General features: G+C 63.9%; 1 protein-coding gene across 3 annotated transcripts in view; it reads left to right on the forward strand.

Annotated features, from left to right (window-relative positions):
* The window catches only part of OLFM1 (olfactomedin 1), a 36019-nt gene extending 32508 nt beyond the window's left edge, over positions 1-3511 (forward strand). For all 3 annotated transcript variants that reach the window (XM_047093884.1, XM_047093885.1, XM_047093883.1), the window contains exon 6: positions 2837-3511. In XM_047093884.1, coding sequence (XP_046949840.1) covers positions 2837-3511 — 675 coding nt within the window. The remainder of the gene's footprint in view (positions 1-2836) is intronic.
* Positions 3512-21605: the final 18094 nt, after the last annotated feature.

A 21605-nucleotide genomic window follows, 5' to 3' on the forward strand; every position in this document is an offset into this window, starting at 1 on the left:
GCCAGGCACCACACAGGTGTGCGGCCCTCTTCCTAGGAGGGGAAGGGAGGGTTTCGGTGGTCTTCGGCCAGGGGCATTTCCGGGCTCCAGGGCAAGACCTTGCGCCCTGCGGGCATAATGCCCGGTTCCGGGCCGGGCCAGCACCCCCGTGGCTCGTCGGCCCCGCCGGCTGACGCCGGGGACAGCATCACTCTGTACGGAGGAGGGTGGTCCACAGCCCCCTGGCCTCTACCCCCCGGATGTCAGGGGCACCCCCATCCCCGGGGCAGAGCCCCTCCTGGCTGGGAGCCCGGGGCCTGGCCACCTGGTGTGGGCACAGCTTCTGCCCCCTGGCAGACCCACCAGACCCCTCTGGCCTCAGCTTTCTGTCTGAATGGGGGTAACAGCCCTCTCGGCACTCGGGTGGGCGTGAGAACCAGAAGCGGCAGGGGGCCAGTCCCGGCCACAGAGTCCCATGTGTGTGTGAAGACAGACCTGTGCCCGGGCTTCTAGACACGGCGGTGCTGACCTGGGCCTTTACCTGGGTGGCCGGCCTTGGGTCTCAGACGGAAGAGGAGTCCTTCCGGGAAGCACGAGTGCCCAGAGATGAAAAAGGTCTCCCGCCCCCACCCGGCTGTGAATGCCAAGTGCCCAAACATCTGGTAGGGTCTGGCCCCCAGCCGGGAGCTGGGGCCGGGGCCACCCTTTCGCGGCCGCCCCACACGTTCCAGAAGCTCAGCCTTGCGGGAGCCTTGGCCTTGGACCTGGGCTGGGAGCAAGAACTTTCGAACAGTCGGTTTCTCAAAGGGACCCCCCTGCTTATCTGCTCTGGGCCAGGCCCTGGGCTGCCCGGGAGGGGACACGGGGAGACGGTCTGGCCCCACACTCGCCCTGTGTAGCTGGGGTAATGGTTTTCCACTTGGTTTGTCTAATCCAGAGATGGGTCTTAAAAATCTTGGTGCTGGGGCCACGGCGGAAACCAGTCACGTGGGAGTGGTGGGGCCGGGAGGCGAGGAGCCCAGGCAGGGTCAGGTCCACCGCAAAGCAGCGGGGGCTCCAAGCCGGAGGGTCCGACCTCACCCGGAAGCTTTGACCAACACGCGTGCCTGGCTGCATCCCTTGGAGTCCGGTGTGATCTTTCTGGGGAGTGGGCGTGCCCCGGGGCTCAGAGGGCAGCCGGGTTCCAGGCTCTAGGGGCTCAGCTGTGGGGTTCAGGACGAGGCCGGAGAGTCGGGATTCCGTGTGAGCCTGGGGACGTGGAAAGGAGGGAAAAGGCATTCCGGTCGGGAGAGGAGAGTGAGGAGAGGTGCCCTCTGTGAAGGCAGGGACCCCTCCTCTCGGGGCCCGTGGGGCTGGATCATGTGCCTCTTTCTGCATAGAGTGTCCTGTCTCTTTGTGGTTAAACATTTAGCCCCTTGTGCTGATGTTCCCTCCCAGCCTAAATTGCATTTTCCGAAAGCATGGTGCCCTGCATCCAATTTGCTAATTTCCGGAAAGAAAAGGCAGTTGACAAATCCTGAGCAATTCGACGCCCGTTTCACCCATCTCTGCCCACGGCAAGGAGGCACCGGACCCTGGGGGTCTCTAGGGCCACAGGCCCACTCGTGGGGGAGGAGATGTCTGTGCTCATTCCTGCAGGCACGGGTCAGGAGAGGGTTTGAGGGGGTGTCATTGGAGCCTGATCTTGGAATCAGTAGTGAGCTCCCCGTCTCAGGAGAGAGCCAGGCGGAGGCAGGAGGGCCACCCCTCGGCCGCGCAGTCACGGCCTCCGAAACCCCTTGATTCACGGCACTTGCCCGTTCTGATCCCAGACCCACATCACCGCAGGCTGGCCTGCGGGGGGGCTAAGGGTAATAAAAGCCTCCAGACGAGACCCGGGTTTTTCGGTGTGTGTGTGTGTGTGTGTGTGTGTGTGTGTGTGTTATCTCATTAAAAACAGAAAGCGCACCTGCCTCTAAGCATCCGAATGGATGCCTCAGGAGCGAGGTTATGATTTTTTGTAAATTTTTTAACGCGTGTGTAATGCCGTGTCTGAAAGCCCCACACCCTTAATCTCTCCTGCAGCCGGCAGAGCCCTTGATGGATAAAGCAGCTGTCTCATTGCCAGACAGATGCACTGGGGGTGGCATTAGCCCGGCAGATTTTCCTCTGACTAACTGCGTTGCTTTCTAATTTGCTCCCGTATTGGTGGAAAATGACTAAAGCGTTTTGTACAAAGTCTAGACCGTTTTCGAGTCAACTGGCATTTAAGCGATAATCGGAAATCTCTTCCACTGTGGCCCCAAATGGGGGCCACGACTGGCCGCGACGGCCTGGAGGGGCGAGAGGTCCCGTGTTCGGCGGCCCCTGGCTCTCCGGGGCTGGCCCTCCGTGGCGCCCTTGGCGATGGGCCCCCACGCCACAGGAGCCGCTGGCGGCTGCGGGCGTTCTCATCCGGCGCCGTCTCGCTGGCTTGGGGGTCCGTACCCTGATGGAGTCCCTTCCTTCCCCCCGTGAGTGTGAGCACCTGCTGTGTACCCGGCTGGGGAGGGAGCAGTGAACACAGCCCGAGCAGAGGGCTCCATTTCGGGGCCGGCGGCCCCCAAGCCCCCTCTGCAAGGTGTGCTCCCCCAGCCCTTCTCTGAACCGGACCCTTCTCTCCAGGCGGGGAGCAGCCCTGGGCCCTTGGACACGCGCCCTGCGGGCTCGGAGGGGGGACCTGACGGGACCCCGTCTGGCCTCCCTGGTTCTCTCGGTGCCGGCCCGATGCCCGGTAGATTGAGCCCGGAGTCGGGGGGGGGGAGGGGGGGAGTTGGTCCGAGGGGGGGCCCTCCCCCCACCCCACCCCCAGCGGCTGACGGGTGTGCCCTCTCCGCAGGTTTGGTACATGGACGGCTACCACAACAACCGCTTCGTCCGCGAGTACAAGTCCATGGCCGACTTCATGACCACGGACAATTTCACGTCGCACCGCCTCCCGCACCCCTGGTCCGGCACGGGGCAGGTGGTCTACAATGGCTCCATCTACTTCAACAAGTTCCAAAGCCACATCGTCATCAGGTTCGACCTGAAGACGGAGGCCATCCTCAAGACGCGCAGCCTGGATTACGCCGGGTACAACAACATGTACCACTACGCCTGGGGCGGCCACTCGGACATCGACCTCATGGTGGACGAGAACGGGCTGTGGGCCGTCTACGCCACCAACCAGAACGCCGGCAACATCGTGATCAGCAAGCTGGACCCCGTGTCCCTGCAGGTGCTACAGACCTGGAACACGAGCTACCCCAAGCGCAGCGCCGGCGAGGCCTTCATCATCTGCGGGACCCTCTACGTCACCAACGGCTACTCGGGGGGCACCAAGGTCCACTACGCGTACCAGACCAATGCCTCCACCTACGAGTACATCGACATCCCCTTCCAGAACAAGTACTCCCACATCTCCATGTTGGATTACAACCCCAAGGACCGCGCCCTGTACGCCTGGAACAACGGCCACCAGATCCTCTACAACGTCACCCTGTTCCACGTCATCCGGTCCGATGAGTTGTAGTCGCGCCCGCCCGGAGGCCGAGGGTCCGTGTCCTCACCCGCGTGGAAGTCTCTGCGAAGCAGCTGCCAAGATAAGCTCACGATGCTAATAATACACTGACTTCGAAACGATCAGCAGCAGGTTCTCTCCGTGCACTTGTGGTCCGAGCAAGAGGGCGACACCCTTGGGAAGAGACGCCCGTCTTTGCAGCTGGAACTGCAGTCCAGGGCTCCCTGACCCCGCCCCCCACCCCCAAGCGCCGCCCCTGCCCGGCCCCCTTTCCGGTCAAACAATCTCATACAGAAGCAAGGCAATGACTGTTGGCCGGCTCTCGGCCGAGAACAACCACCGTCAGGTCGCATGGACATCCCCCCCTAGATCGTGCCCAGCTCCGGTGGACGTGACCGCCGTGTCCCGACCAGGGCTCCCCCCCACCCCCGCCCCGGGCCGCGCGGGGCGTCCGCAGGGGCCGACGTAGGCTAGTGTAACTCATCCGTGACGGCTGCCGTCTCTCCACCGCGTGTCCTGTCTTAGCTGAGCTGAGGCTCGGCGTCCCCACGGACCCGCGTGGAGCGGATGGCCGCAGCGCCCACTTGTTTGAGCTCGTGTCCCCCGTAGATATATCGTGCCGCGTCCGTCTGTCCTTTCCTTGAGGCGGTAGCTCTGTGTGTTCAGTTGATGCTGTGAACGTTGTAAATGCCGTGCCGTAGTTTGGGTTAATAAGTGGATGGTTTTTGTTTCCAAAAAGAAAAAAAAAAAAAATACTCAGTGTTCACCCTTAGAAAGAGGTAATCAAGTTCATGTTGATAGTAATCGAAGGAATTCTACTCCTCTTGTTAAATTACTCAGTAATGTAACCATGGGTGGCGAGGGCTTGTCTGGGGAAACTCCGTTTCCAGCGGGAAAGGAACGTTCCTGAGGGTAACAGAACGCGGGACGTACAGGTTTTAAGTAGAAATGAGGGGAACTTTGTACTGTCCAGTTATCTAAGGAACAATAAAGATAGTAGGAGATACTGTTCCTTTTGTCATTCCTGAGGCTTTGGAAGGGACGGAGACTCTGGCCCCTTGTGATGTATTCCAGAGTCTAGGCGGTCCTCTCCCCGGAGGACACATGCTCTCCACGGGTCTCTAACCCCCATGCCCCCACCACCGCCACCAAAAGCCTGAGAACCAGCCTGGGGCTCCACGCCCCCTGGGGTGAATCTGAATGCGGGGCTGCCCCACGGGACCCCACCTCACCCCGCCCTGGGGTCTCCTCCAGGGACATCTCTGGACTCAGTGAGGGACAGAGAACCTTGCGCATCCGAGGAGCCCGGGCCAACTCACAGGTGCCTGTCGATGCGGAGGGGGGCCCGGCCACACCCCCACCCCAAATCCTTTCCTGCTTTCTTGTTGCTGCCGGAACCCCAGCGTCCTTCTGCCAGGGAGCTCAGAGAGGCCCTGACCGGTGACATCAGGAGAGGAGGGGTGGGCAGAGGGATGCCAGCTCCTTAATTAGATCCTCGTCCCCACGAGCAAGACGGCTGTCACACCACTGCAGGACGCAGGACGAGCTTGCAGGGAAAGCTGGTCAAAGGGGGAGGCAGGGTCACACTTTCACGTTTTCACAGGTCTTCTGGGAGTGAGGCATCCAAACTCGTCCCCGTGACGGGTGGGAGCCGGTCATTCACGTAAGAGCCCCAAGTTTCGGTCAAGCGGTAATTCAGCCTCCAAGGCCCCTGCCTGTTCCTGGTGTGACAGGAGCCCGTCCAAGCTCATTAGGCAGGGGCTGTTCCGTAATTACAGCTGCAATTATGGGCCAGCTTCTTGGGACTGTCCCCTAATGACAGAGGGGCCGGCAAATGTACAAATACCTGTTCTGAGTTCCAGGAACAAAATAATGACCCGAGAGGTCCAGAATGGATTTGCTGTCTCCGACTGAGTATTTGCTAGGGAAAATATTCCTCCAGGATATTAAATACGCAAGAAAAATGGTTCCATCCAGAGAGCAAATAAAACAACCGGCCAGCCACTAAATCTCCCAGATTCCAATAACTGAATATATTGGCTGATGGCAGGACATCTGTGGATGAATTTTCTTTATTAAAAGTCTGGCATGGAATCAAAACCCACGGCTCTTTGGGGGAACTCGAGGCCACGGCAGGAGACACCCAGTTCTGAGTGAGGCTGGGCCCGGGGCTTTCCCATTTCCAAAGTCCGTGATGGTTGACCCCACGCGCCTGTCCGTGGAATCTTCTGTGGCTCCCATAGACCCACGGGGTCCTGTAGACCAGGTGGGGGGAGGACGCCCACTCTCTGGCAAGCCAGCTGGAAGGGGGTCGCGGCTGCGGGGGCAGAGGTCATCTCTGGCTCTTGGGAAGCACGGGGGCGCCATGCAGACGCCGGGTCACATCCGTGAGCAGGGTCAGAAATGAAGGGCAGTGATGATTGCAGATCACTGAGCACACGAGACGGGGGGTGGATGGTGGTCCTTTACTGGAACGTTCAGCTGCATTCTATTTGGAGGTTCCAAGGGGAACTCGAGCACAGACCACGTTGGAAGCTGATGTTGGCACCCGCCCCGCCCCCACGTGCCCCTCTGACCTCACACGCACCCTGCAGATGAGGTGACGCTCCCTGTCTCCAGATCGGGGGCCTCGGGCTCCAAGAGGCCCAGTCGTCTCTCGGGGCAGCTGACCTTCCAACCCCAAAACGGTGTCCACGTGCACAAGACGGTGAGGACCTACACGAAGGGAGGCATCTGAATGTTCCAGACTCTTACAGGTCCCTGGAGAGGCTGAGTGGACGCTGGGGCGGGGCTGAGCTGAGGTTCGGACGCCAAGCGGTTCCTCGGGGGGAAGTGAACCCCCCCAGAGGCCGGAGGGGGATGTGGGTCGGATCCTTGCTCAGCCCCCTAGCTGGCGTGGCTCCGAGAGACGTGGCAACTTTCACTGAAAGAATCAAGGCCAGGAGGAAGTGGCCGTGGGAACTTGGGTGCCACAGGGCGGGAGGCTGGATTCCCCGGGTGCACCGGAGGGGGCTTTCCGGGGCCTGAGGAGCCGGGAGCCCGACGGTCCATCCGATGCTGAGCGCGTTGGGCCTGGCGGTGTGAAGGGGCCACGGCAGATCCACTCACCATCGGGTAAGGTGTCCCTCCCTTGGTGGCCCAGACCTGCAGTACTGAGGAGACCGTCTGGAGAGAACAATCTCCATTTCCCAAATAAGTTGTTTCCAGAAGGGTCTCCTGTAATTTCATTTTAATAAATCTACTGTTAGAGATTGTTTTCACAGGCTGTGAGGACAGGGAGTCCTTCGGAGCCAATAACAAGGAGAGGCCTCACCCACACCCACTCTTCTTATACGAAAGGCGCCCCGCCTCTACATTCCCCTGCCCCCTTGCTGTCCTCGTGTAGCAACTTCTCCTGAAGGCGACATTGGGAGCACGGAACTGTGCCCTGCTGCTTTGCACTGCCGTGTGACGTCCCATCGCGCAGAGGTGACACAAAGTGCTTAAGTCCAGAGATTTTGCCAGGACTCTAAGAGCGCGGTGAGGTCCTGCCTTCTGAAGGATCCTTGGGAAACCCCCCTCCCGCGTGGTGCCGCACCACGTGCGTTTTGCAGACGCCGACCCCGGAGAGCAAGGAGCGGCCGGAACCCGCTGCCGAGTGGCAGGCTGGCCCTGAACCCGGGGCCGCCGGGCCCTGCGCGCCACGCTCCCCGCCCTCGGCTTGCCCGTTGGCACGCACAGCATGTGTGAGTCACCGGAAGCTTGTTCATCACCCAGCAGGCAGCGGAAGGTGCCAGAACGGTGTGCCTGGTCCTCCAACCCCGGGGGCTGGTGAGTCACTGCTGCAGGGTGGCGGCGGGAGGGAAGGGACAGGGGTCTGTCTGGAGGGGGGGGGGGCGGCTGGCAAGTAGGGGAGCAGGACCTCCCTCTGGGTGCCCGTCGTCCTGCCGCCCCAGCACACGCGCCTCCACACACGTGTGCACGTAAGGGTGTGCAAAGCACATGTATGCACACGCGCGCACACACACGCGGACACTGGTTAATTCCAAGCCCCTGCAGGTTAGCGCCCGGGACCCGTCTCCGCCATGACGAAACGGGGGTGGTCACTCGCCCGGCCCCCTTCCAAGGGAGACTCCGCCCAAAGGACTTCGTCCACCGGCCCCGCCTTCCCAGCCTCCCGGCCCGCCCCAGCCCAGCCCATCCACGGAGGGGCTCCACCTTGCCTCCACCACCCTTCGGGGCCTGGGCTCCCTGGCCTGACGCGGGCCGCATGGGAGGGGTGCTGGAGAGCGTCCCACGTGACGCTGGCACCCGGTCCCCGCTCTCAGGAGGCGGCCACGGCCCCACGGCACCCCTGCCCAGCTGGCCGGGGCACCGGGCGTCGGCAACGACTTCAGGGCGCGATCCCTCGCTCTCCGCTTCCCGGGAGGGGGTGCGCTGCAGCCAGGCCCCACGTGACCTCCAGGCCAGGGGCCCTCTGGCCCTCCGGCCTCCCTATCCTGCTCTGGGAAGCTTGTGTCCTGGCAGGGGATCCCTTGCGTCGCCTCCAAGGCACCGCTGTCCTCACGAAGCAGGTGAAGACAGTGAGCCCCGGGGAGCCCAGCTGACGCCTGAACCTGTCAGCACCGCTGGTCGGAGGCTGACCCGGGATGCGCCTCTGCTGAAGGCACAGCTGTGCCTGGAGATGTTGGTGCCGTGTCATATAGCCGTCCCCTAACGGCCGGACTTTTCGGCTGCCGGCGCTCCGATCCCGACCCCGACCCCGGGCCACCTTCCTCCCCCAGTCAGGCCTGGCAGGGGGCTGACGCCGTGAAAAAAAAAAAAAAAAAACCCAGTAGTTTCCTGATTGATCTCCCCCCGCTACCGGCTTGAAAATCAGGTCTCCGAGAGCGATGTCGCTCCCCCACACTCTCATTGTTTCATTTCTGCTTATCGGATTCTGTGTCGTCCCCGGGGGAGACGTCCCCTCTGCCTCTCTCCAACAGCTTCTGCTACAAGGACATCGCTGGCCCTCGGCACGGGCGAGGAGGAGGTGCCCCTGCCCTCCACCCCCCACCCCCCACCCCCAGCGCTCCCAGGCCCAGCCCTGCCGCCTCCTTTAATTAGCGGGACAGTCTCGGCTGTCAGCTCCCGGCTGCCTGTCTGGCTTAGGCCGGCGCCCGTTGTCCCGTTAAATCGGCTGTGGCAGGCCATAATAAAGAAGAAAAACAGCGGCTGCACCAGGTGAGCGGAGGGGCCGATGCTTGCCCAGGAAGGGCCCAGAAAGGAGACATTCAATTAAAGTTTTACTACAGCTCCAAGGCTCCAGGCCCGGCCCTCGCAACCAGGGGCTTCAGAAATGACTGAGGACGGGGGCGCCCAGGGGACTCAGTCAGTTACGCGTCCGACCTCAGCTCAGGTCACGATCTCGCGGTCTGTGAGTTCGAGCCCCGCGTCGGGCTCTGCGCGGACAGCTCGGAGCCTGGAGCCTGCTTCGGATTCTGTGTCTCACTTCTCTGCCCCTCCCCTGCTTATATTCTGTCTCTGTCTCTCAAAAATAAATAAACATATTCTAAAAGTTTTTAAAAAGAGGAAAGAAAGAAATGACTGAGGACGGACAGGATGTGCTTCCTTGAGTCCGGCCTCCGGAAGGCTGTCTGTCCACGCGTGACCCCCGGGTGCCGAGGGGCTCTCCTTCTGGCCAAGGAGATGAGACAGTTCCAGAAGGCGTTCGCCAGCCCCCAGTTCTCTGTTGCAAAACCAGCAGCTAATTTTGCCCGTAGAAGGGCAAAAAAATAGAAAAATTCAGGCAGCCTCTTCGAGCCAGGAATGATTCCGTAGGTACAGGCTTAATGTAAGCTGAGAGGAGATTTTCTGGTAAGAAACACCCTGTTGTGAGACGCTCGCCTTCTCTGACCCCCAGCACGGGCTGTCAGGGCGCTTTGCAAAGGAAGCCACAGGGACACGTAGGCATCTAGCACTGGGAGGGGGTGCTGCCCGCTGGAGGCCAGCGTCACCTGGTCAGACCCCTGCTCCAGGGCTGGCCGGCGGGGCCCCGGGGGCCCCTCAACTGACCCTCCAGGGCTGCGGCTTCCAAAGGCACCGCGGTGAGGACCCCCCGAGCCCACCCTTGCACAGCATGGAGGCTGGGGCTTCGGGGTGGGGATGCTGGGGCCCGGCTAGTGGTCCGTCGGTGCCCCTGACTCCGGAGCACGGCGTGCTGGGTGCCAGGAGAGCCCCTCGAGTTCATCCCACATTTCGTCTCGGCGGCCATCCCATCGCAGGGGCCGGGAAGCCCAGGCCGGAGCAGTCGGTGACCTCCAGCGGCCTTGGGGACGGGTTGGCCGTGCCCACCACCTTGCTGCACTCAGGGAGCAGCCCCTCCGACCAGACGGATCGCCACAGTGACAAGCCCCCTCTTGGAGCCACAGGGCCACACGGTCTCGGGGAGACCGCAAACGTCGGGTCTGCTCGTCTCCGGCGTGGCATGGCAGGACCTTTGTGCCCTCTGCCCGGCACGTTTGCCTCAGAGGCTCACAGGGCAGACTTTCTCTCCACCTGAAGGTGAACCCCACCTGCAGGGGCACGTCCATCACCTGCGTGCGAGTCTCTGGGTGTCCCCAGGGCCCAGCTCTGCCCCTGCATGACGTGTACACGTAGTCCCACCAGAGCATCGAGGAGGAAGGCTGGTTCAAGCTGGGCACGGGCCTTCGAAAGGCAAAGGAAACTCCAGCCGCGGTCAGTTCTCCGTTCCAATGGAGCAAACCTTTCCAGACGTCCTCGGAGGCGCCCGCCGTGTGCGGAGACGAGGTTGTTCGCGCCCTCCGGCGGGCCGTCCCCGTGGGGCGCAGGACCTGGCCTGGCTCTGGTTCTTGTCCCCCCCCCCCCGCCCCCTTCTGGCCTCTGCACACTTCCTCCCTGCTGCTCAAACCCGAGTCGGGTGCGACGCAAGAAGGACGAGAAGGGCCCGAGAGCCCCAGTGCCTTTGGGGCCGTGGAGGTCACACCGTCGGTGCCCCTGCTGTAGCTCGAAATCGCCCAGGCCCCGCATCAGGGGAGGCTGCCCGCCTGACAGCGCAGCCTCCCCCTCCGATGTCTCGGCGGAAGGAGCTAGAAGCAGTTTGCTGTGTGTGAATTATTCAGAGCAGCCGAAATGAAATGAGGAAATGAGGCGACGGGTACAGATACAGAGAGTCAGAAAATAGATCCTACTCCAAAGAACGCGTAAGGTTGACGGTGAAAACCAATTAGCTCTGAGTTACAGAAACATTATTTGGTGAGGTGCGGCCAGTTGTTTCGAGAACGGTGCCCGTGAATTGCGTTTCTGCAGACAGGCTCACTCGCGCTGTTCCGCGGCCTCTTCCGTGATGTTTGCTGACCTCTGCTGCTTTATCACGTGAGCTCCCGGGGGGCAGAGGGCCCTGGGGCTCGGCCACCGCCGGGGCCCCGGGCCGCACACCTGGGCCGGCACACAGCAAGGGCCTGCGGCAGATTGCCAGGGAAGGGCAATCTGTTGCGTCTCCATTTCGTGGGCTCGTCTCCACGTGCGCCCCTCGCATGCGTCCCCACCCTGGCCCCAGACAGTGTCCCTGAGCCGCGGCCTCCACCCACCTGGACTGGCCCCAACCACGGGTGTCACGGACGTGCCTCAAGGCGATCGCTCAAGCCAGCGGGACAGACGCCTCCGCGGAGCCGTGCGAGCCCCCTCATGGTGAAATTATCCCAATCTGGGCTCCACTGGCTCTGGGTCTGGGGCTCGCTCAGACCATCTCCAAACACGCTGCTCGTTTAAGCTTCTCTGTGAGACTTGTTTGCCCCGAGACGGGGCATCCCCTGTGGGAAAGTGGGAGCAGAGCTGCTGTGTGGACGTTAAGACCATCGGATAACAAATAAACCAGGCAAAAGCTTCAGGGCTCTAGAATTTTCCCTGACGGCGGGACATGGCCGTGGGGCTACTTGGTCTGGTCTAGAATTTTCCCTGACAGCAGGGGCACTGGGGTTGGCAGCCCTGGGGACGTGGACCATGACCTTGCTCGTCAAGGTCACCTGTGACATCGTGCCCAGGAGCCTCCCTGCGGGATTCCTGGTGGACGCACAGCATGAGAAGCGAGAGGCAGGTGTGTCCCCGGTGCTGCGGCCACGGGTCAGGCTGACCTGCCAGGTTGGCTGGGCGAGGCCATGGCTCTCCCTACTCACCCCCCCCCCCGAGCTACCGGACCTCGATGCCCAAGGAGCTAAGGCTCTTCAAGCCTGATGTTCTGGGGTTCCCCGCACAGGCGCCTGCTGTATGGAGGGCCCTGCAGCCGTGGGGGACACAGAGACCCATAAACCCGGGTGTCTGCACAGAGGGGGGTGGGTGAGCTCAGGGCCTTGTAAATGGCCAGAGGGACCCTCCGTTTCTGGGGCTGCTTTGACGCATTGGTCGGTGTGGGACGTAACCATCTGCTTCTGAGCTCGGTTAACCAAAAACCGTTCATCGGTTCACCCATCCAGAATCTCCGGAGCACCTACTATGCGCCGGGTGGTGCTTTGGGCACCGGGGATGCGGTGGTGAAGGCAGGCTCTCCTCCGCAGGCCTACCATGTTGGGGGTGGAGGCGGAGGGGGCGGCTAGAAATCAGAAAGCCCACGGCCGCTGGCAGCAGGGGTGGGGAGGGATGGGAGAGAAGGTGCCTCTCCCGGGAGGCACGGTCCACGGGGATCCGAGTCCCCGGGACGGACGCACGCCTGGCGTATGGGAGGAAGAGCCAGCCAGCAGGTGTGGCTGGAGCCGGAGGGAGGAAGGACAGGGGCGCAGACGGGAGGAAGGGAGGGTCGCCGGAGAAGTTGGGGTGCCCGGTGCCGTAGCCCCTTGGAGAAGCTGGGAAAGAGGGGGGCAGCCGGGGAGGGGCCCGGGGCGAGGGCAGGTCTGCGCAGGTGGGGACGCTGGGCCGCAGGGGGGCCGTCAGGGGGCCGGGCGGGCAGTTGCAGGACGCAAATCCCCAGGGGTAGAAAGGGACTCACGGAAACGGGCCTGTGGTGGGTCTGGGCGCCCCACTCCTGGGAGCAGTAGAGCTTCGGCAGACGCGCGGTGGGGGCCCCGGGGGGACGGCGGCCCCTTTCCGTTTGCCCCTGTGTTCTCAGTGCAGAGAGGGGAGGTCAGCGCCAGGCGAGGGGGGACTTGGGAGAGGGGGCGTAGGGTCTCGGGTTTCAAGGCAGTGCTGGGAGTCAAAGGCCCCTGGGCGGCCACAAGCACACAGAGCAACGATCGATGGGTTAACCGCTCGGGGGCCGGGCCTGTCGACCGCAGTGAGAAGGTCACTTCTCACGGCACAGGGAGCGAGTGGGAGCGAGTGGGAGCGGGGTGACCGGGAGGGGTCATAGGCGCCGTGCAGGTCAGGCGGGGTGGCCATCTGTCGTGAGAGCACGGCCCTGTCTGAGGACTTACAACCCTGGAGGCTGGAGGGAGGGAGGCTGGAGCCAGGATTTGGGAGGAGGAGATACCCCCGGGGTGACCAGGTCAAGGGCATGACCCACTGCCAGGGTGGCCCCGGTGGGGGGGCAAGCAGGCCAATGGAGCCAAAGGGCTGAGCGGCCGCTGGGGCAGGACCGTGCACAGAATGCTGCCGGCAGGTTCCGCAGGAGACGGGCTGGGGCTTCACAGAGCGGGGAGACGACAGGGTTGGACCACTTGGAGAAAGAGCCCCCCACTGGGGGACTGCAGGGGGCCAGGTCCCAGCCCCGGGGGGACCAGCCGTCCGAGCAGGAGGGAGGAGGGAGGCGTGGGGCTGAGGCCAGGAGCAACGCGAGGGCACCTGGGTCTCAGAGCTTAAGGAGGCAGCTGGGAGCGATGGCCTGCCAAGCCGGGCTCTCTGGGGCTGGCCACCTCCCTTCCGGATGAGAAGGGTCCAATCTTAACAGGTGGAGCCTCCAAGGGGGCGGGTCCAGGGAGGGGTTTTCAGCAGATGCAGAAAGAACTTTCCCTGGGTGGTGAGCTCCCCACCACTGGCCATATGCAAGCGGAGAGGAGGAAAATCACCGGCGGGGTGCCTGCTGCGTGAAGGCAGGGCCGGATCTAGCGACCTCTGTTCTGTCCCCAGCCCCCATGGGGTGCGAGCCTGAGTCTCCCTGCAGCCTCTGCCCGCTGGGCCTCGGTGACGGGCCCTGGGCCATCCACCCGGCACCTCCGGGGCACCGCCCCGCCCGCCCGGGGCCATCTGCTTGTGCAGCGGGCCAGATGGGTTTTCCGCACACCAGCATCCGGCTCTACACGCCCCCCCCCCCCGGCTCCCGCAGCCCGAGCGCACCCCCGGGATGACATCTCAAAGTCAGCAAAATGTGATTTTATTGATTGGAGATGCTGGGCGTGTCGATTTCCTGCGCAGGGAAAAGCATGCGCTGCCCGGTGGCTTTCTTAAGTCGTAAAATGCGTTGTGCGTGTAAAAGGGCCTCGTAAAACACCGGCCACCGCGCGCTGCTGGAGCCGCTGACTTTCTAAATCAGGGAGATGAGTCTCAGACGAGCCTCGGTCTCCCTTTCTGCTGTAAAACGGTCTCCCTTGAAACTGGGACGGGAGTCAGCCAACATGTCCCTGAGGCGGCCAGGGGGTACACGACACGGCCCTGGGGGGGCCGGGTTCCCAAAAGGCGCCTGCCAAGGCGCAGGGTGGCGGCCACGTGTCGCCCTGAGCCTCCCCTCCCCTCCAGGGAGGACCCTCGCTTCTCCGGGGGGAGAAGCTTCAGGGCCTGGTGCTGGCCCTCCCGAGCTCAGTCCCGATGCTTCCACTCGCGGGCACGCTGGGCGCTCCGCACAGACTGAGAGAGAGACCCTCCCGAGTACCCACAGGGTCTCTGGCCCTCGGTCTGATGGACGGCCCGTGTTCTCTCTGACACGTTGGATGAGCAGCAGCGAGCGAGCACCAGGTTCCCTCCTCTCCTTCCAGGCGGTGCGCGGGGACCCAGGGGCGTCCGGGGGCATCCGCGAGGATCCGGAGGGCTCGGTCGGTCCTGAGCCCCCAGCTCTTTGCCGAAAGGAATGTTGAGCGGGTGCCACGCGTGGCTCACGCCGCTTCTGCATTCCCAAGGCCAGAGTCGGTCTGTGACCCCCATCTGCGCGCAGGGGAGGCTGGGGGAGGTCGTTTCCCGGAGGCCGGGGAGCCAGGAAGCCGGTGAAGGGGACCAGATCTTGCCAAAGCGGTGAGGATAAAAAGCATACCTCCGGGGACCTCTTGAGCCACAGCTTCACGGAGGCTGGAGGTGCAGCGCTGGGTGATCCCGGGCAGGTGACTCAACCTCCCTGAGCTCATGGCCTTGGTCCCCAGAGGAGAGGCTCACCCAGGTTGGCAGGGCTGCGGGGACTGGGCGAGGCCGTGCTGCGTTTATGCTGCGGGCACCTCTCACCCTGATCCTGCAGCCTCGTGGGCCGTCCCTTTCACCCCTTCATCCATCCCTCAAGGACGGGGCCAGCCGGGTGACTGGCTCCAATCGTGCACACAACGTGGGTGGATCGGTAAGTGAGGTCCTTCCAGAAGGCACGTGGGCCCTTTTCAGGACAAAGCCAGCTCACGGAGGGGCCAGATCCGTGACGGACGCCGCCTGCCGGCGGGACAGGACCTCCTTGGGCGCTGGCTGTGCCCCTCCCGTGGCCACCATGCCGCGGCCGGGGACTCCGGTCACCCGTTGGCAGGAGAGCCATCGGGGGGCGATTCAGGCCCCCGTCCCGGGCGTGAGGCGGCGGGACCCGGAGTGGCAGCAGGCAGCCACGGAGGGCTCCGAGCGGGGAGCAGGCCACGCTGGCGGTGCTGGAGAAGACGGAGGCAGAGCGGAGAAGGCCTGGCTGAGGTCACCATGTCAATCTCCACGCAGAGAATGGAAACTGTGTGGCTCCTGAAGGTCACACGAGACAAGGTGAAGGCAGAGCCAGAACTAGGGTCTCCCCGCCGGGCCCGGCTGGACCAACAGGGCGGGAGGGGGCTCAGCCAGGCGCCCCGCGGCAGCGAGCGGCCCAAGCGAGCGGGGCCCCGCTTCCGTTTCTCCAGAAAACAGCCAACGTGTTTTCTCGGGCAGTCACACCGGGCCACAGGAGGCGTGCCGCGGCTCAGACCCGGGTGACAAGTCAGGGCCCCCGGCCGAAGATCCCCGGGGGGGGGGGGGGCGGCTGCTCCCGCTCGTGCCGTGGGAAGAGCCCGAGAACCCGCAGGAGGGGCCCCCGGTCCGGGCAGGAAGCGAGGGACCCTCTGCTCGTCCGTCACCGGCCGACTGCTTGCTTCAGCGGCCTCTGGCGGGGCTGGCGCTGACACCGGCAGCCCGTTTCCGAGCATCTGGCCACATTATTTAGCTGCTTAATGACGGCAGGAGAAGCGGAGAGCAATCATGCACGTTAGCATGCGACGCATTCCACATCCCTAATTGCGTGTCGCAGCCACTCATCAAAGAGCGCTGTGCACCCCGCCTGCGTGGCCGCGGCTTCCCGAGGACCAGGCCCCCTTGCAGCCGCAGCCGGCCGGTTTGTCCGGGGCCCCAGGGCTGCTGCTCTCTCAGGCACAGCCGGAGCCGGGGTGACGGGGACAGACGCACACAGGAAAGGAGGGAAAGGGGCCGGGGACCCTGCGGAAGACGGAGTAGCAGCCCCCACGACGTCCACGTCCTGACCCCAGAGCCTGTGAACTGTGACCTCACACGTCAGGAGGGGTTGGCAGATGCTGAAGACCGACATGAGCCATCGATGGTTCTGGAGGAGGAGAGATGACCCAGTGGCCTTTAGGGGTCCTTACCTGAGGGAGGTGGGGGTCAGGGCGGGGAAGACGCTGCTTTAAAGAAGCAAGAGGGGCCTGAAGCAGGGTGTGGGGACCCCGGGAAGGGCAGGGGAGGGAGGGATTGGCCAAGAGCTTCCTCGTGCACCCCCCACCCCTGCGCCTCGCTGCCCGGACTCACGGTGTGCCGGCAGGCCTGTGTGGCTCCTTAGAGCAGGAGCCCCAGGAAGCAACAGGGGGGCCCTCCCTCTGCCCCTTGGGTCTGGGGGTCTCAGGGAGCTTGCAGGGGGGCGGACTGTGTGGGTGACAGCGGGTTCTGTCCACACGCACAGAAATGCGGCCAGCTCCGAAACACGTACGTGGGCCCCCAGGAAGGGGCTCTCTCCTGCCGGGACCCCTACAAGTGGGAGGGGAGCAGGTGTGCTGGGGAGGGCACTGGGCTTGGGTCTGGCTGCTGGGGTGTCCCTGACCATCCCGAAAAACCTCGTCACATCGTCACATCGCCCTAAACGACCAAGTGGGGGAAGGAGGGAGTTCACTGATGTGTCGCAGGGGGAGGGGGAGGGGCAGGGGGTGGGTAGACACAGCTCCTCCCCGCCCCCACCAGCTCTCCGCCTGCTGCTAATATCTGAGGAGGGGAGGGCCACGACTAACCCCTAACCACCGTGCCCCCCATCCCCCAGCACAAGCAAAGCCTGGCACTGAGCGAGGCAGAGAGGGAGGGGGAGGGCAGAGAGAGGGGGGTGGGAAGGGGAGAGGGGGGCAGAGGGGGGGTGCGAAGGGGAGAGGGGAGAAGAAGGGGAGGGGAAGGAGAGAGGGGGAGGCAGGGTGGGGAAGGCAAGGGAGGATTGAGGAGAAGGGGAAGGGAGTTGGAGAGGGGCAGAGAGTTGGGGGGGGTTCCCTGGCCTGGGTCCCTTGGCCGCTCTTTGGTGAAGCCCCATCCCCCTCTACCGTGCCCTTCACCCCAAGCTGGAGCAAAGGTCTGCACGCTTTCCGGAAATGCGTGCAGAGCAAGAGCGGATGGTGACCTTGTGTTTTAACTTCCAGCAACTCGGAGGGATGGAACCCCCTCCCCCCAGGAGGAAGGACAAACCCCGGGAAGGAACCTGGGCCATCTGTGGCTGTGGCCCGCCCCTCTGCAGGGGGGCGGGCGGTCAGGAGAAGGGCTGTGTGGCGGGACCCCACCTGGTCCTCCCAGGAAGCTGCTGGAAATCACCCTCCACCGTGGGCTCTAACCCTGTGACGGAACTTGACGGAAGGACTGAGCTAAGAGACACCTGGGGGTTAGGGACAAATTTAGACCGTGCGTGTGAAAGTGCTGAGTCACGTCGCCTGTTTGGAAAACAGAGAGCTAATTAAGTTCGTGTCAGGGAACAGAGGAGGCAGTGGAAAAAACCTGCTCAGCTCACAGAGGGCCCAGGTCCCCCCTCCTGCGGCACGGGGACGGCAGGGCACGGGACGAGGACCCCGGGGGGCAGCTGGCCTCGCCCCCCCAGAGGGAGAGCAGGATCCGGAGAAAAGTCGGGTGTCTGCACCTTGAGGCCTGCCGGGTGGGCTGCTGGAGGGAGGGACGGACTTCCGGCACCCTCCTCCCGTATGCACCCCACCTTCTTTTCTCACCCCGGCACTGGCTCCCCTGCTGGGGCAGAGCCCGAGCGAGCGCTGCCCTCACAGCTTACGGTCTGACAGCCAAGACACGTGCGGGGACGGCACGGCCCAGCATCCGGTGGCCAGCGGCCGGCTGCTAAAGGTGCCGAGGGAGCGAATTCATGGGGGAGGCCGGTTGCGCGGGGGGCAGGTGGGGACGATTGGAGCCCGGGTCTGAGCAAACTTCGAGTGGCTCGCTTTGCAGACATTTGCAGGCGCCCATCCTGGGACACGCTGGTACGGGGGGGGGGGCTCCCCAAGGGGCCCACGTCCAGGGGGACGTGCGCCCCGTTCAAACGTTAACACGCAGGATGGGGCCGTGAAGCTGGGTCCTCTGTTCCCCGCACCGGCCCGTCTTCCGGGCTTCACCCCTCGGCCTTCCTCATCCTCACGGTGTCGGGGGCACACAGAGGGAGCGAGCCCGGGGCCGGAGGTCCTCCCTGCCTCTCCGCCGCCCCTCCTCTGGGAGGAGACGCCCGCCGTGGCAGTGCCGCAACCCCGCGGGCCCCTGGGGGGGGGGGGCGTGTGCCTGGAAGGTGCTCCCTGAGCCACCACCCTCAGCAAAAGCAGGTGTGGAGGCTGATTGTAAAAGCGACGGGGACTTCTCCACACCGTCCGGGCGGGGGGTGTCGGGAGGGGCTGACTCCCTCTGAGTCTCTGAGAGGCTGTGGACTCGGGAGCCCGGACTCCCCCGGGCCTGGCCAGCAATGAGGTTCAGGGGAGGTCCTCGCCAGGGGACAGAGGCCCTCATTCAGTTTGGGGAGGGGGGATTGGTCCCAGGACCCCTGCTGACGTCACAGACGGGTGCAGAGGACCGGTCCGGAACCCTTTCCCGAGGACGGGTGGGCAGGGAGCCGGCAGGTGGGGCCACCAGGACGGGACGGCGACTCCCAGCCCCTGCCGTCTGCCCCTGACACGCTCCCAGCCTCATGGCCCCCTAAGTGCGTCCCAACCACTGTGGGCCCCGACGTCCTGCCCTCACAAACAGGCCTTGGCGAGGGCCGTTCCTTCTGCTGGGAGTGGCCTCCTCATCCCAGGTCTCAGATGAGTGTCACATTCACAGTGACACTCTCTCTGTTCCGTTAGACTTGGCCAAGCCACGGACGGTTTGCCGAGCAGGGATGGTTTGCCAGTTCAGCTTCCCGGACCCAGACCTTTTTTGGCCTCCATTCTGCCTCCCCTTTGTCTTCATGGCCCAAGATGGCGGCCCGAGCTCAAGCCCTCACATCTCTGTCCCAGGCATCAGGAGGAAGGAGAGGACAAAGAAGAAGCAGGTCACAGGGTGATCACCCAACTGCCACTTGGGGACCGTCTCCAGAGCTGTCACATGACACTTCTGCTTATCCCACTGGTCACACAACTTCTGTCACGCAAGGGATGCTGGGAAATATCTTCTCCCCTGAAAACTGGAGCACCTGGGCCATCTGGTGTGCCTCAGATGCCCCTCGGGAATCTTCCAGCACGTGTGGTGCGCGTCTCCTGCTCCACGGAAGCCGTGCCCAAGCCCCTGCAAAAGCCCTGTCGTGCAGCCCAGGGCAGGGGTCCTGTCTGGGTGATGGAGAAGGATCCCAGGGAGACCCACAGCCCAGGGAGGAGGGGGAACACGTGCCCCTCCCCCCTGCCCGGTGGGCACAGGTGAGCCGGCCCGGGGAACATGACCACGGGAGACGGTTGACCCTGGACCGCGTCCCTCAGGATTCCCACCAGCCCCGCCCGGAGCCAGGAGCCCCGAGGCGAGCGCCACGTGTGGCTTCGGAAGCGAAATCTCATGTTTCTCGAGAACAAGGCTGTCAGAGCCCGCGTCTCCTCACCGCCCTCCTGGCTTCCCAAGGTCAGAACACGAGAGGCCCCAGTCCTCCTAGCTCCCGAGGTTTGGGGAGCAGGGTGGGGGGCAGTCAGCACCAGCAGGGGACAGCTGCACTGGGGCCTCCGGCCGAGCGGCGCGGGTGAGTTTGGCCCCAGGCTGATGTCACTCCCTGTGTCTGGGGTAAGGGGGTTGCCAAGGCCTGGACGGGTGGCGGCGTGGTTCTTCCACACCAGGTTCCCAGACTCCGAGCGGGGCCCAGAGGGGCTGAGTGAGGACGGCGGGCAGGGGAGGCCTCTGCTCCTGAGCCTTCCGTCCTCCGTCCTCTCTGGAGCCTCCCTGGAGGATGACCCCCTCTTCTGCCCCAGGGCTGCCCCGGCCCCCTCCGGCCCTTCCTGCAGCCCCGCTGGCTGGGCAGAGAGTCTGGACGCACGCTGGCCGGCATCCGCTGAGCACCCGCTCCGAGCCGGGCCCTTCCAGGCAGGGGCGTGCCAAGCGCTCAGAGGCCCGTCCAGCCCCGGCCTCTCCTCCTTACTCTGACTCGCCCACCGGCATCTGCACGCGGACGTCTGGCGGACATGTCTGCCCAGCGTGTCCCCGTCACCTCCAAAGCCCCCGCGCCGTCCCGTTCACCACACGTCACCACGTTCCCCCCGCGGCTCAGACGGGAGCCCCAGGACGAGCCGTAGGCCCCGCGGTCCCTCCCCCGATATCCGGCCAACGGTAAGAGGTGTCCGTTCACTCAGCCCGCGACAGCTCACAGGTCCTTCCGCCTTCACGGGAACCAGCTTCTCCTTCTGGGCCTGAGCAGATGCCCCCAGGTCCCCACCCCACCCCGCCGCCCCGCCACCCAGCCTCGGTGGCCCGTCAGCGGACAGAGGCTGCAGGCTCCGGCTCCCGCCGAGGTTGGCTCCGAGCTCCCCCAGGGTCTGGCGCTGCTCCGGGGGAGGGTCCCTCCCGCCCGTCCCAGCTCCCAGGGACCCCAGTGGCCCTCGGCTTGAGGCAGCGTCCCTGAGTGTCACTCTGGTCTCACTTGGCCTCCTCTCTCCTTCTCTGCTAAGGACGTCTGCCCTTGGATTTTGTTCCCACCTAAACTAGGATGATCTCATCTCATGATCCTTAACTTAATTACGTCTACAAAGACTCTTCCCAAGGAAGGTCATAGTGACAGACTCAGTAGGCATATCTTTTGGGGGCCACCGTCCACTCCACTAGAGTGTGTCCCTTGTCCTTCCCATCTTCCAGCATCTCCGCACCTGCAAAAGCTTCACCTCACCTTCCTCCTTCCCAAGGCAGCGCCCTGTCTGTCTGTCTCGTCATCCTCTGTGCCCGGAGTGGGTGGACACTGTAAATGCCTGTCTTCTGCTCCGAGGAATCCCAGGCAGGGTGTAGGCGGCCAGCAGGAGACCCTGCCGGGCCCCCTGGCCCCAGACAAATAGAAACCCAGGGTGGAGACTGGACCGAGCCGCCCCCACCGGCCGCGTCCACAGGCCCCTTGGTCCGCGTGAGAGCGCGAAGCTCAGGCTCCCCGAGGGGCCTGCACGACGGTGCGTGGCAGGTGCCCAGGCCTCCGCGGCCGGCCCGGGAGCACAGAGGCACGCTGGCACCAGATGTGACTTGTGGGTGGGCACCAGCCCCTCGTCAGGCTGGCAGCTCGTTAAGGCAGCTCAGGAAGCAGCCGAGGGGGCGCGTTCACAGCGGCGGGCGGGGCGCACGCTTGGGTCTGACTCATCATTATTTTACAGAAGTTCAAACACGAGGAGGAGGTGAACGTGTGACCCACTTCTGCCGGCTGATGGGCACCGACACGGGCAGGAGTGCCATGGCAACCAGACGCACGGGTTTCATTACAGCGGCCCACGGCGCTTTCTCACCAAGATTAATGGGGAACAGACACCGTCACCTCTCACAGCCGGGGAAGGGGGGGCGGGGAAGGAGCAGCGGGCTCTGTTTACGAGCGGAGCCCCCG

Source organism: Lynx rufus, unplaced genomic scaffold (genome assembly GCF_022079265.1).
Source record: "Lynx rufus isolate CCGP_SWC_20201006 ecotype Redwood Valley unplaced genomic scaffold, mLynRuf1.p SCAF_36, whole genome shotgun sequence".
Lineage (NCBI taxonomy): Eukaryota > Metazoa > Chordata > Mammalia > Carnivora > Felidae > Lynx > Lynx rufus.